At 40.6% G+C, this 11,570-nt stretch overlaps 1 protein-coding gene across 10 annotated transcripts in view; it reads right to left on the bottom strand.

Annotated features, from left to right (window-relative positions):
• Positions 1–426: 426 nt before the first annotated feature.
• The window catches only part of ADGRB2 (adhesion G protein-coupled receptor B2), a 666,055-nt gene continuing 654,911 nt past the window's right edge, over positions 427–11,570 (bottom strand). For 4 of the 10 annotated variants that reach the window (XM_077296045.1, XM_077296046.1, XM_077296050.1 and 1 more), the window contains 6 exons: positions 7,821–7,899; positions 6,494–7,131; positions 6,130–6,201; positions 5,874–5,969; positions 4,319–4,375; positions 427–1,257 (listed from right to left, as the gene is read on the bottom strand). In XM_077296045.1, coding sequence (XP_077152160.1) covers positions 1,096–1,257; positions 4,319–4,375; positions 5,874–5,969; positions 6,130–6,201; positions 6,494–7,131; positions 7,821–7,899 — 1,104 coding nt within the window. In that variant the 3' untranslated portion in view covers positions 427–1,095. The remainder of the gene's footprint in view (positions 1,258–4,318; positions 4,376–5,873; positions 5,970–6,129; positions 6,202–6,493; positions 7,132–7,820; positions 7,900–11,570) is intronic. The other 6 variants (XM_077296051.1, XM_077296048.1, XM_077296043.1 and 3 more) reach the window with 2 other exon arrangements.

Raw genomic sequence — 11,570 nt, 5'->3', positions numbered from 1 at the left:
TTATAAACAAAAGGCATATATGGCGCTGATGCATTAGTAAATTGCACACAATTTCCTTCTAATCTTAGGCACACGTTCGTGAGTTTTTACCTCGGGATTTGTAAGCCAAAGCCAGGAGTGGGTGATAAATACAGAAGTGGTGCATATGTTTCTATTATACTTTTCTTCTGACTGTTCCACTCCTGGTTTGGGTTTATAGATACTGATGTAAAATACTCAATGTGTGCACGTGGCCTTATTGTTAAGAGATGCAGTAATACTGCTTGAGTTTTTTTTATATCAGGTCTTTTTCTTTCTTCATATTGTAGACACATAATTTGACTGTAGTTCTCTCTGATGCAATTCTATTGCGGACAGAGAAAAATAGAAAAATAGCGTAATGGAGTAATTTGTGAGGCAAGGAATAAAAAAAAACTTACCTCATATCACGTTTCAAAAGATTTTTTTTTATTTTTTTTTCTCCTTTTTAAACAAATTCTAGGCATTTTTAAAACCCAGTGCCACCTGACCCCCTTTCTCCATGCCCTTCAGTTCAGTAATCTGAGCAAGGAGTAAAATAGGCCAGAACAGTCCAGTCTGGCTGACCTTTTGAGATGTCCATCAAGCAAGGTAATGCCCATCATCCCTGCCTGAATATGGCGGGAGGCAGAGGAGAGGGGGAGGCAATAAAACTGGAAGAAAGTGGTCACTTGACAAGCAATGTCCAGTAAGCAGGACAGAGGAAGTTGTGTGACAGAACAACATACGTGTGTTTAGAAAGAGAATCAACAGCATCTTGCTGTCTGGGACTTCCTTACAAGAAAGTGTAAAAGTGATCCTGGATGTACAATCCTGAAGTCAGAGAGATACATCTCCCGAGAGTTGCTTAGTCCATGTGTTGACCATCTCTATTCCTTTTGCTCACGTCATTACTGATGACTTAGTTGTCTCATTTGGCATATATTCAAGTACATTTCCAGTAAGTACTCCATTTGCCAAGTGTAATCCTCTGTGGGCTGAAACCGAACACACCGTGTCATTGTTTCTCTGATGTGTCAGTATAGTCAACGAAGTCCAAGAGGTTAATAAAATTAATAGAGAAAAGGAGAGATTGCCTTATACTTCAGTCTGATAATCCCCATCTGACATATCCATAGATACACGTGGAGGCTGATCCCAATCCACACAACGCAGGCCTAGGCGGTCATGGATTTGAGAAGAACGTACTCTGTAGCTATCCCAAACCTTTTGATGAGGACCAGCCGGACTTGTCTTCTCCTAAGAAGTAAATGCCAAACATTAAGAGAGGTCATTATACATTATGCAGATATATACTATACATAAAGACACACACAAACGTATATAACAACAAGGGTGTTAGAGATGAGCAGATATGTTCCACTCCCTCCTTATTCGGCAAGCTTTAGCGCTTACCGAAGAAGAGGCAGCGAGAACACGGATATCTGTAGCCTCCCGATAATCAGGTGTCCAGTGGCACAGCTGCATGTGTCGCGACTGTGTGACGGTCACACCACAAAGGCTCTCCATGGATGTGTTGTGCCTGTCACACAGCCGTGACACATGCATCTGCGGAGCCGAACAGCTGATTATCGGAGCGCTCCAGGCATCCGGGTTCCCGCTGCAGCTTCTTTGGTAAGCGCTATAGCTTGCCAAATATGGAGGGAGCCAAACATATTCGCTTATCTCTAGTCATAGTCTTTATTAGTACTAATTACTGTATACTGTTCATTAATTTAATTGAACTAAATGGAAAATGTCCCACATAAAAATCACTGATTCATCTCACAGGTATATTCCACCACATATCAATAATGCAATCTTCCAAGAGTAGAGTATTTGCAGTGGATGATAATCGTAAACACACCCATGTACTTGGATATGTATCACACCAGCTATGGGTAAATGAGTAATATGGATGCACCGAATGCAATAAATACATTTCTATGAAGGCACGAGAGGATGAATCGATGACTCAATAAATGAATCTGATGATAAATAGAACTGTAAGGAAATCAATGAATGAAACTGCTTTCCAAATAAATGCATTTGACCTTAGGAAATTGACATGTCAATTTGACCCGAAATAACTGAATGTTGGCATCATTTTCCAATGACATCAATGGATGAAGCTAATTTAAAGAACGTTGTATCTCGCTATGATGAAAGTGCGTCCATTAGACATGTAGAAAACCATACAATCTTTCTATCACATATCATCAATATATGTGTAAACCAGAAGACTGAAGGTTAAAAAAGAACTTTAGACAAAGACAGGTTAGTCTAAGGTTATTTGTTGCAAAATTAAGAAAGAAGGGGAAGGCACTCACCGAACTGGAACTTGACTTGTCTTTTGTGAGCAGTGTACGGACGATGGCCGTTTTGTGCTCTCTCTGCACTTCGTGGGAAGCGCAGAGAGAAAGCAAAACGGCCATCGTCCGTACACTGCTCACAAAAGCTCCTTGTTCATTCTCCTGGCCATGATGTTTTAATGGACATTTAATAAAGACAAGTCAAGTTCCAGTTCGGTGAGTGCCTTCCCCTTCTTTCTTCATTTTGCAACAAATTGTCTTGTCTAAGGTTTCCTGGAGGAGCACCCGGTAACTGGAGGTGAATGATATATAGCGTTTCCCCTAATGAATACACCTGATTTTCATGCAAGCTGAAGGTCTTCATGTGGAAAGCAGTGCCGCCCATTTCTTTGTTTCATGTTTAGTCTAAGGTTATGTTCACACCTAGCGTTTTTACTGCGACATTACTGCGGCATTCTCACACCGTTTTGAATGCATTTTTTTATTATTCATGTGTTTTGTCTTCAGTACATGTTTAATAATGTTAGTTTTATTCACCAAAAAGGGTGAAAAAACACTGGAAAAACGCTAAAATTGACATGTTGCAGTTCTCAAATATAGCCAGGAAAAAAACAGCAAGCGTGTGCATGAGTTTTCTGAAATGTAGCTTTTAATTTGTATAAAAACAGCAGCAAAAAAAATGCTACATGCAACGTTTCACCGAACATCCACAAATTAACATACAACAAAATCTAACCTTCAGTAAAATATTTAAATAATATTGAAAAGCCATAAAAGTATGCAAAAAATAAATCTAAATCACCATAAAAAAAGATTAAGAACAGTTTATCTGATAAATGTTACAGATCTAAAGAACTACAGAAAACCTCTAACTGATTTGCGCTTTAATATAGGACATATACCTAATCACATTTTACTGATATTATTTTTTTGAGTATGTAATATGTAACCTCCTCATTAAAACTTCATGCAGGCATTTTTCAGATACAAAATACCTTGTGGAATATGAGGGCAGTAGATCATTTCATGGTGGGTCTTCTATAATTGCTCTTTTTTTGTAATTAAAGTAATCTCTGATTTGCATTAATATTTTATTATCTTCAGGAGACAGAAATTATACTAAACCACCAGCTGGAGCACAAAGCCATAATTCTTCAGGTTTTGCACACACAAAATGTGTTGATGGCTGCCTTTTTCTTAAGGAGTTACTATATCCCACATTAGATGCTGTTTGGCTGGTATAATACAAATGATTGATCTACGTTTCCCATAGGACTGAATTTTGCTGTTCCAACAACTTGCAGATTAACACTAGAATAGGTATCAAGTTGACTTTCAAATCAATCAACCACAATGACAACTTCTAGTAATTAAGAGTCTCCCTGTATTGTAGAAGCAACATTGATCATCTACCATATTGGGTCACCAGCCGTTGTATTCTCTACATATAGGTAGACTAAAAATCTCTACAAGCCCTTAATGGGAATCTGTCAGCAGGTTTTTGCTACCTTATCTGAGAGCAGCATAATGAAGGGAAAACAATAATTTCAGCAACATATCACTAACTTTACTGGGTACAGTAGTTGTGATACAATCAGAGTTTTCTCTGCTTTAGATGTAGCAGTGTTCATAAAGCTAACCTCGCCCACAATACAGATTAGCAGCTTTCTATGTACATTACATATTGACAGTAAGCTGATAATCATTAGAGAACGAATGGTTGGACTAGGAGGCACATGGGCAGCTAGTCCAGCAGATCATTTCCTGCTGATAAAAAACTGACACATCACTGAAATCAGTGTATCAACCCCTAACTCATGGTGTTCACAGATTATATAACAAAACCTGCTGACAGATTCCCTTTAAAACTAGAAATATGCTTAGCAATTAGGATCTAATGGGCATAGCACATATTTGTCTTTCATTTTTGGCCCATATTAATTCTCACATTTACAATATTACAATTACCAGTAGAAGTACCACTATTACACTATTACAATATTACTCACGCTAGCTGAGGTTCTTTCCACTGCTCCTCCTGAGGATATACTCCAACGTTTATCTCTCTGCATCATACAACAAGGGTAGGAACAAAGTCAGGCATAAGAGAAAGAAAAGATACTGGGTTGAGTACTCTGACAACTGTACTACTAGCATCACCAATGTAACAGTACACCGAGAGAGTTAATAGTTTGCTGGGAGGGCTTTTCAGGAACCAAAAGGAGAAGTTGTTAGAAGTTCCAGGAGTACCTAAGTGTGCAGTGTGTCAGAGAGAAGAAAAAGAGAGTGAAACTGCCAGACTGTCATACTGGTGTGTGTGTGCTAAGGAGGAGATCCAGATACAAAGGTAGCAAGCCAGCAACTGAATTTACGGAGTGGCAGAAAGATGTGGAGATAGCGGCAGAAGGGAAGCCATGGTCTCATGTGTGTGAGGAAGAAGCAGCAGACTGAGGAGTTCAGCTTCTGGCATACAAGGCCAGATTTGTGCAGGAGATAGCCATGTGATAGTGGGGACCCTGAGACGGCGTAGTGGAATAAAGGAACTGAAGGTCTAGCAGGCAGACTTGGGAACACTGGTGTAGAAATAACGAGATTGAGACACAAGTGCTGCATGGGAGTGTACTCAGTTTTGTTGCCAGCAGTTCAGACATTAATGGCTGTGTGTTGAGTTATTTAGAGGACACACCAAATGTACACTGTTATACAAGCTGTACACTGACTACTTTACTTTATAACAAAGTGTCATATCTTCAGTGTTGTCCCAAGAAAATAGATAATACAAGATTTACAAAAATGTAAAGGGTGTACTCCCTAATTAATCCAAAAATGAATTAATATTGTGGAAATTCCTCCATATCCACTGGGTCATTCTCCTATGGGCAATAGTAATTTCCACACTTTTTGGATTGATTCCTTGTTAGCCCAGTGATTCCTACCTTTCATATACTGGTACAATTGGATATTTTGCATTTTTTTCATCCAAAAAGGACACTCCACACATACCCTGTCCATACCCTGACAAAGGGTACATTACTCAAAATGTTGCTATACTTCACTCTGTGGTGTAATAACTTTTTGGGATATGAGGGTAGAAAATTAAAAGCATTCAAAAAAACATTTAGTTTTAGTATTATACAATATCATTTTCTACCATTGTTAAAACAGTGATAAAGACGATAAACAGGCTGCAAAGTGGGTGTTGTGCTGTGCCACCTTTACTCTTTGTCTCTGCTCAGTGGCCCTCTTGGCAACCAGCTGTGCAGGGAACTACAGCATGGCTTCATTCAAGTGGAGGCACAACAGAGTGACTGGGATCACCACTATGCAGGAAAATCATCACTGCTGCTCCTTCATTCTCAGGATTGGTGGGGTCCCATGGTTTAGACCCCCACCAATTATAAAGTTATCGGTGGGGATCTGGACAACAGGTCTCTGGGAAATGCCATAACTGTGAGATGGTGCTACCTATTTAAACTCACATTTCACTGAAGTCATAATAAAATGGAAATGAAAAGCTCAACAATAACGCTCAAATGACGTAGAACAGATAGATTGATAGCGCACCTTTGCACTGGCATCCCGGTACCTTTCCAGTGTATGGAACTTGCGGTTCAGTTCATGATAAAGCTCTGAGTGTCTCTTTCTTGTGTGCATCACTTTCTGCAAAAAGTCAACTATAGTATTACCACATTGCCACCCAAACCAAACCACTAGCAGCTCTCGTTATCATGACGGTGTATATTTAATGAAAAGTATCATGCAGTGCAGATCCCAGTGCTACTATACAGACATGGGATTGAGTGCAGGGAAAAGTTCTCACCTCAAAGTCCAAATCTGAGTATCTCAATCTCTTCCGCTGAGGGAGAAACACAGGGACAGGTTGGTGTGGTTTCTATGTGAGGAGGAAAAGAAAAAGGGAGGAAGGGAGGAAGATGGATTGAGAGAAGGGAGAAAGGTGTCCACACAAACACTGAGACTGAGAAGTGCAACATGGAAGGACCTTACTTGGAACAAGAGTAAGAGGAAAAAGGTTTTTTAACAAAAAACAATAGGGGAATGACAATGAAACGTGATATGGAAAAAGGGGCAATGGTGGGAAAAGGGATCTTTTCAAGACAGAATTGACATAAACAATGCACGCAAGAAAAGCAGACAAAACCTTTAAGATTTCTTTCACCTCTTACCTCTAGAGATCCAGCACTCAGAGATGCACCAGGCACCGTGCGGGGCATTGTACGACTCCGCTCATTCATCTCTGATGCCAGGATCTGCCGGACAGAGGGTGGTTGTTTAAATGGTAATCCATATTGATGCTGTGCTGGAACATAGGGCGGGGTGAGATTGACATTTATGTGGTCCACTGATAGGAAGTTAGGGTAACTATCCGTTTCACTTTGCTGACGCCCTTTTCCAAATTCGGAAAGCTTCATGTTGAGTTTTCCTTGGTCCCGATTAAAAGGTTTGAGACTCAAAGTCCGTCTGGGGAGAACCATATATTCACTTTCCAGTGATGGCTCCTGAGGAGCATCCCCAAAGTCTAAAGGCCACAAATTTCCCTCTGGACACAAATAAAGTGGACCACGGTCCAAATTAATCTCTTTCTTTGGAAGTGGTTCATTAAGCTCATTCACTTGATTGTGGGTGATTTTGGGCACCTGCAGAAGAATGCCCCCAGGGGAGGAGAGGTTCCCAGGAAGGTGGGAGAAGCTAAGCCCATCAACACCTTTGTGCAGCTTTAAGTCATCTTCGTCATCTAAAGATATTCTGGATAGAGCCCCAGTCACGCTAGAAGGGTGGCATGTATTTAGTTCTTTGAAGAGAACTGAAACAAATGGAGATAAATATCAGTGACTGATAGTTAATCTAAAGAATCATCTTGAGATGTCATCTGCAAGTATTGCCCAATGGTTTATTGTTAAGTCAATCATTACTGAAGAATATCCATTGAAATAAAGTATATTCTTGGATGTTGTGAATTATCCCCTAAAATTATGTGAAGAGTGCAATATTTGGGCCAATGATTTACATTTTTAATTAAAGAAGGCAGATAATCACTGCAGAAGGGTTACCTGGTGAAACCACCAGATGTTCTGTGGTGGAAAATGAATCTGAGCATTTGACAGTTTTCTACTGATCGCTTTTCAGCTGTGGTTTTCTATAGTGAAAGAACTGCTGAGTATAGTTTGATCAATAAAGTTTGAACAGTTCCTAAGCGTTTATTCTGCCACATTTTTTTCAGCTTTATCCTTGAATCACTGCCAATAGTCTCTACTACAGATAACATTTGCCAAACAATTGTCAGATCCAATTAATTTTAATAGATGTTCATTGAACTTCACTGGGTTAAACAGAAAGTGGAATATACAAGAAGAAATTTGAACTAAAAGCTCATTACAGACCAAACAGGTTCCTATGTTTAGTCTTTTAGCTAAAAGGAATTTGACAGTCACCATTTCATACACTGTCACGTGGTACTAATGTGGACAGATAGCAGACAGATTTGATGCTTACCAGTTTCTCCGTGTGCTGTATACCACGATCCTTTCTCATCAGACTGACAAGCTAGGTCAACATCCTTTTCAAAATCCGTCTATATAAGTAGGAATAAAACATTTGGACATTAAGTCAGGAAGAACGGGCAACAATATAACACTATGAATAACTGTACCACGTAACTAATTTAGGAGATGCATACCAATATATATAGTAAGTATTAAAGGTTCTCCCCTTGCACTTGATAGCGTAACCTTCTACACAAGCTGCACTGTCCACACAATGGCTGTTCATGGAAGAGAATGTGACCAAACATGAGCATCAACCTTCACCAATTGAAAAACACAATATGGGAATGTTGTTGTTAAATTGGAGGAGGATAACAGACAGGTCTGGTCACATGCTTCCCCATCAGCAGCCATTGTGTGGACAGGAGAGCTGTGTAGTCTATGAGGAAAGCTGTACTGAAAATTGCAAGAGCTGAACCTATAAGAGATAAAGTGTGGCCAACACTTAAAGGGGTTTTCCAGGACTATATTCATTTTTTACTACTGGCATAAGAACTAACAGGCAGGCAGTTGATAACTACCTGCCTGTTCTGCCCAGTGCGGAACTCTGCCGGCACAGAGCAACTCCTGCCGGCCATTGTGTAGCTTCCACTGACGTCGTGTAGACAAGGCAACTGCTTGTCTTTGACTCTGCTCTGTTGACGGGGCGTGACTTACGATGTCATGCTGATGGGCAGCTGACTACCCGCTGCCTAACTTCGGGAAGCCAGCTGTCAATCAGCATGATGTCAGCAAGCACAGAAGAGGAAAAGCTGTTTTGTTGTCGTGGAGCAGCTGAATCGCCGGCAGGAGCAGTCCTTGACTGCTGTGAGTCAGCAAAGAGTAGAACAGGTAGGTAGTTATCAACTACATGCCTGTTAGTTTTTTGGCTCATAGTAAAAAATGATATAGTCAATAATATAGTTAGTCCTGGACAACCTCTTTAACTATTCATGCAAATTATAACATGTCCCACTTGTCAGGGCATTAAACCAATACTGTACCTCATCAGTTTAGAAAACTCTGCTTTAGCATGGTTAAATTTTCCTAAGACAATATGCAATGGAAATGAAAAGGAATGACAATGTTTTGCTTACTTAAATCCATTTGATAGATTTTAAATGACAATTCTTATTACACTATATCACCAATAGACGTATGGTTATTCAATTAGATACAATTCAATGCATGACATATATAGACATCCTGTGGGCACATGCTCTTCATTAGGGGAATCTTTCCTGTCCCTACATACAATATCCATTTTATCTTGTGAATTTTAGCCCACAGTTATAATGATTACATTTGTTACATATTATATAAAATCTCACCAGACAGAAATGATTTTATCCAAGTTGCATGAAACTTAAAAAACAAATATTTACCGTATGTAGGTGTATTGGCCAGTATTCTAGCATAAAGCACCTTCAAATGTCACAAATTTTTGGTGAAACATGCAGTTGCGCAAAAATGTTACTACTCTGCATGTGACGTCACTGGTTTTTGCATGCCGGGAATTCTGACAAAGTGTTGTTGCCGGCTTGTGATCTGAGCTGGCAAGAGAATGTGCACTGTCATTGTGCACGTCGCACAGTCACAGCCACATCGCGTAGAGGCTACCCCAGCCCCTGAAATGAGTGTCACTGATGATGCTTTGTTACAGGGAGGGAACAGAGACTACAGCAAGGACCGCAGTCTCTGCTCACTGATGACGCTTCATTTGAGTATCGCAGCACACACTGTGATTCTCAAATGAAGCTTCATCAATGAAGCTGGGGAAGTATAAGGGTACCGTCACACAGTGGCATTTTTATCGCTACGACGGCACGATACGTGACGTTCTAGCGATATCGTTACGATCTCGCAGTGTCTGACACGCTACTGCGATCAGACACCCTGCTGAGAATCGTACGTCGTAGCACATCGTTTGAAACTTTCTTTCGTCGCTGGATCTCCCGCTGTCATCGCTGGATCGTTGTGTGTGACAGCGATCCAGCGATGCGTTCGCTGGTAACCAGGGTAAACATCGGGTTACTAAGCGCAGGGCCGCGCTTAGTAACCCGATGTTTACCCTGGTTACCAGCGTAAAGTAAAAAAAAAAAACCGTACATACTCACCTTCTGATGTCCGTCAGGTCCCTTGCCGTCTGCTTCCCGCTCTGTCTGTCTGCCGGCCGGAAAGTGGGAGCAGATCACAACGGTGACGTCACTGCTGCGCTCTGCTCTCACTGTACGGCTGCACTCAGTCAGAGCAGGAAGCAGACGGCAAGGGACCTGACGGACATCAGATGGTCAGTATGTACTGTTTGTTTTTTTTTACTTTTATGCTGGTAACCACGGTAAACATCGGGTTACTAAGCGCGGCCCTGCGCTTAGTAACCCGATGTTTACCCTGGTTACCAGCGAACCTCGGCATCGTTGGTCGCTGGAGAGCGGTCTGTGTGACAGCTCCCCAGCGACCACACAACGACTTACCAACGATCACGGCCAGGTCGTATCGCAGGTCGTGATCGTTGGTAAGTCGTATAGTGAGACGGTACCCTAAGGGATTTTTAATGCAAATATATTAGAAAATAGTTTAGATTATGGCACTAAATTAGATATGGAATTAGAATGAAAATGACTTTGCCTTCGGACCACTCCTTTATGTGGCATGCATCTCTTGACCCATCATTAAGACAGATGTGCACAACCATGTTTCCACAATGAGCTGTTAGTGAGTTTTTGATGTTGCATACTTTCTGAAACTATTAAGTAGATCAGGTTACTTGAGTTTTTTCCATTGCATATTTTAGTGAGTGTCTTATGTGTTTCTCTTGTGTTTTGACTGCCTTTTTTGTCTCTTTTCCTTATCTCATGTTTTAAACAAAGCTTATCTCATGTTTTAAACAACTGACATGTGCCGGTAAAGATGTGGGCTCACCGCCGTAGCCCACATTAAAGGGGGAGACACGACATGCGCAGTACTAGTATGGGGAGAAAGACCCAATCAACTTACCTACAGATCACCAGAAAGTAACCACAGCAAGGAATTATATTAAAAATATACTTTTATTCACCATATACGGCAACAACAATATATATAACAATTCATAAAATTATATCATATAAAATCAATAACTGTACGCAGCACAGGACAAATAATAATATATAATCTGACGGCTACCCCACTATTGCATAAAAGGATCCCTGCCAGGAACAGGCTATATTAATCTCACTGCTCCTATTAAAAATGTATAAAAAATATAAAAATTACTCAAAGTGCAAAAGTGCTGAAGAAATCCAATATTATATATCACAAAATTCATAAAGCACCATGCAATGTGCTAAGACTGCACTTAGCAACAATTGCTAAAAGTGCAGTAGTGCTAAAGAAATATATGTGTATTAAAACATAATACAAAAAGTGCAATGTGCTGAGACTGCACTCTGGCAGCCAACTTCCGTGCTTAAAGTACAACACTGTGCAGGAAACCGGAAGGGACCATGTATATAAAATATATGCGGGTATATACCTTGAGATAGCCGTGTCCTGTGGTGCCGCACCCCAACGCGCGTTTCGGACTATTTCCTTCGTCAGGGGGTTAAACCCGATTTGCTGACTGGATGTTACTGTACAAACTAAAAACATCCCCTACCCACTTATAACAGCGCATGGCATTTTGACTGTGAAGTTAATCGGGTATGAAAGGGTCAATGACCTTTGTAGCCTCTCTGGCGTT

The sequence above is a fragment of the Ranitomeya variabilis genome, chromosome 3, assembly GCF_051348905.1.
Source record: "Ranitomeya variabilis isolate aRanVar5 chromosome 3, aRanVar5.hap1, whole genome shotgun sequence".
Classification (NCBI taxonomy): Eukaryota; Metazoa; Chordata; class Amphibia; order Anura; family Dendrobatidae; genus Ranitomeya; species Ranitomeya variabilis.
This window is presented reverse-complemented; position numbering and strand designations above follow the sequence as displayed.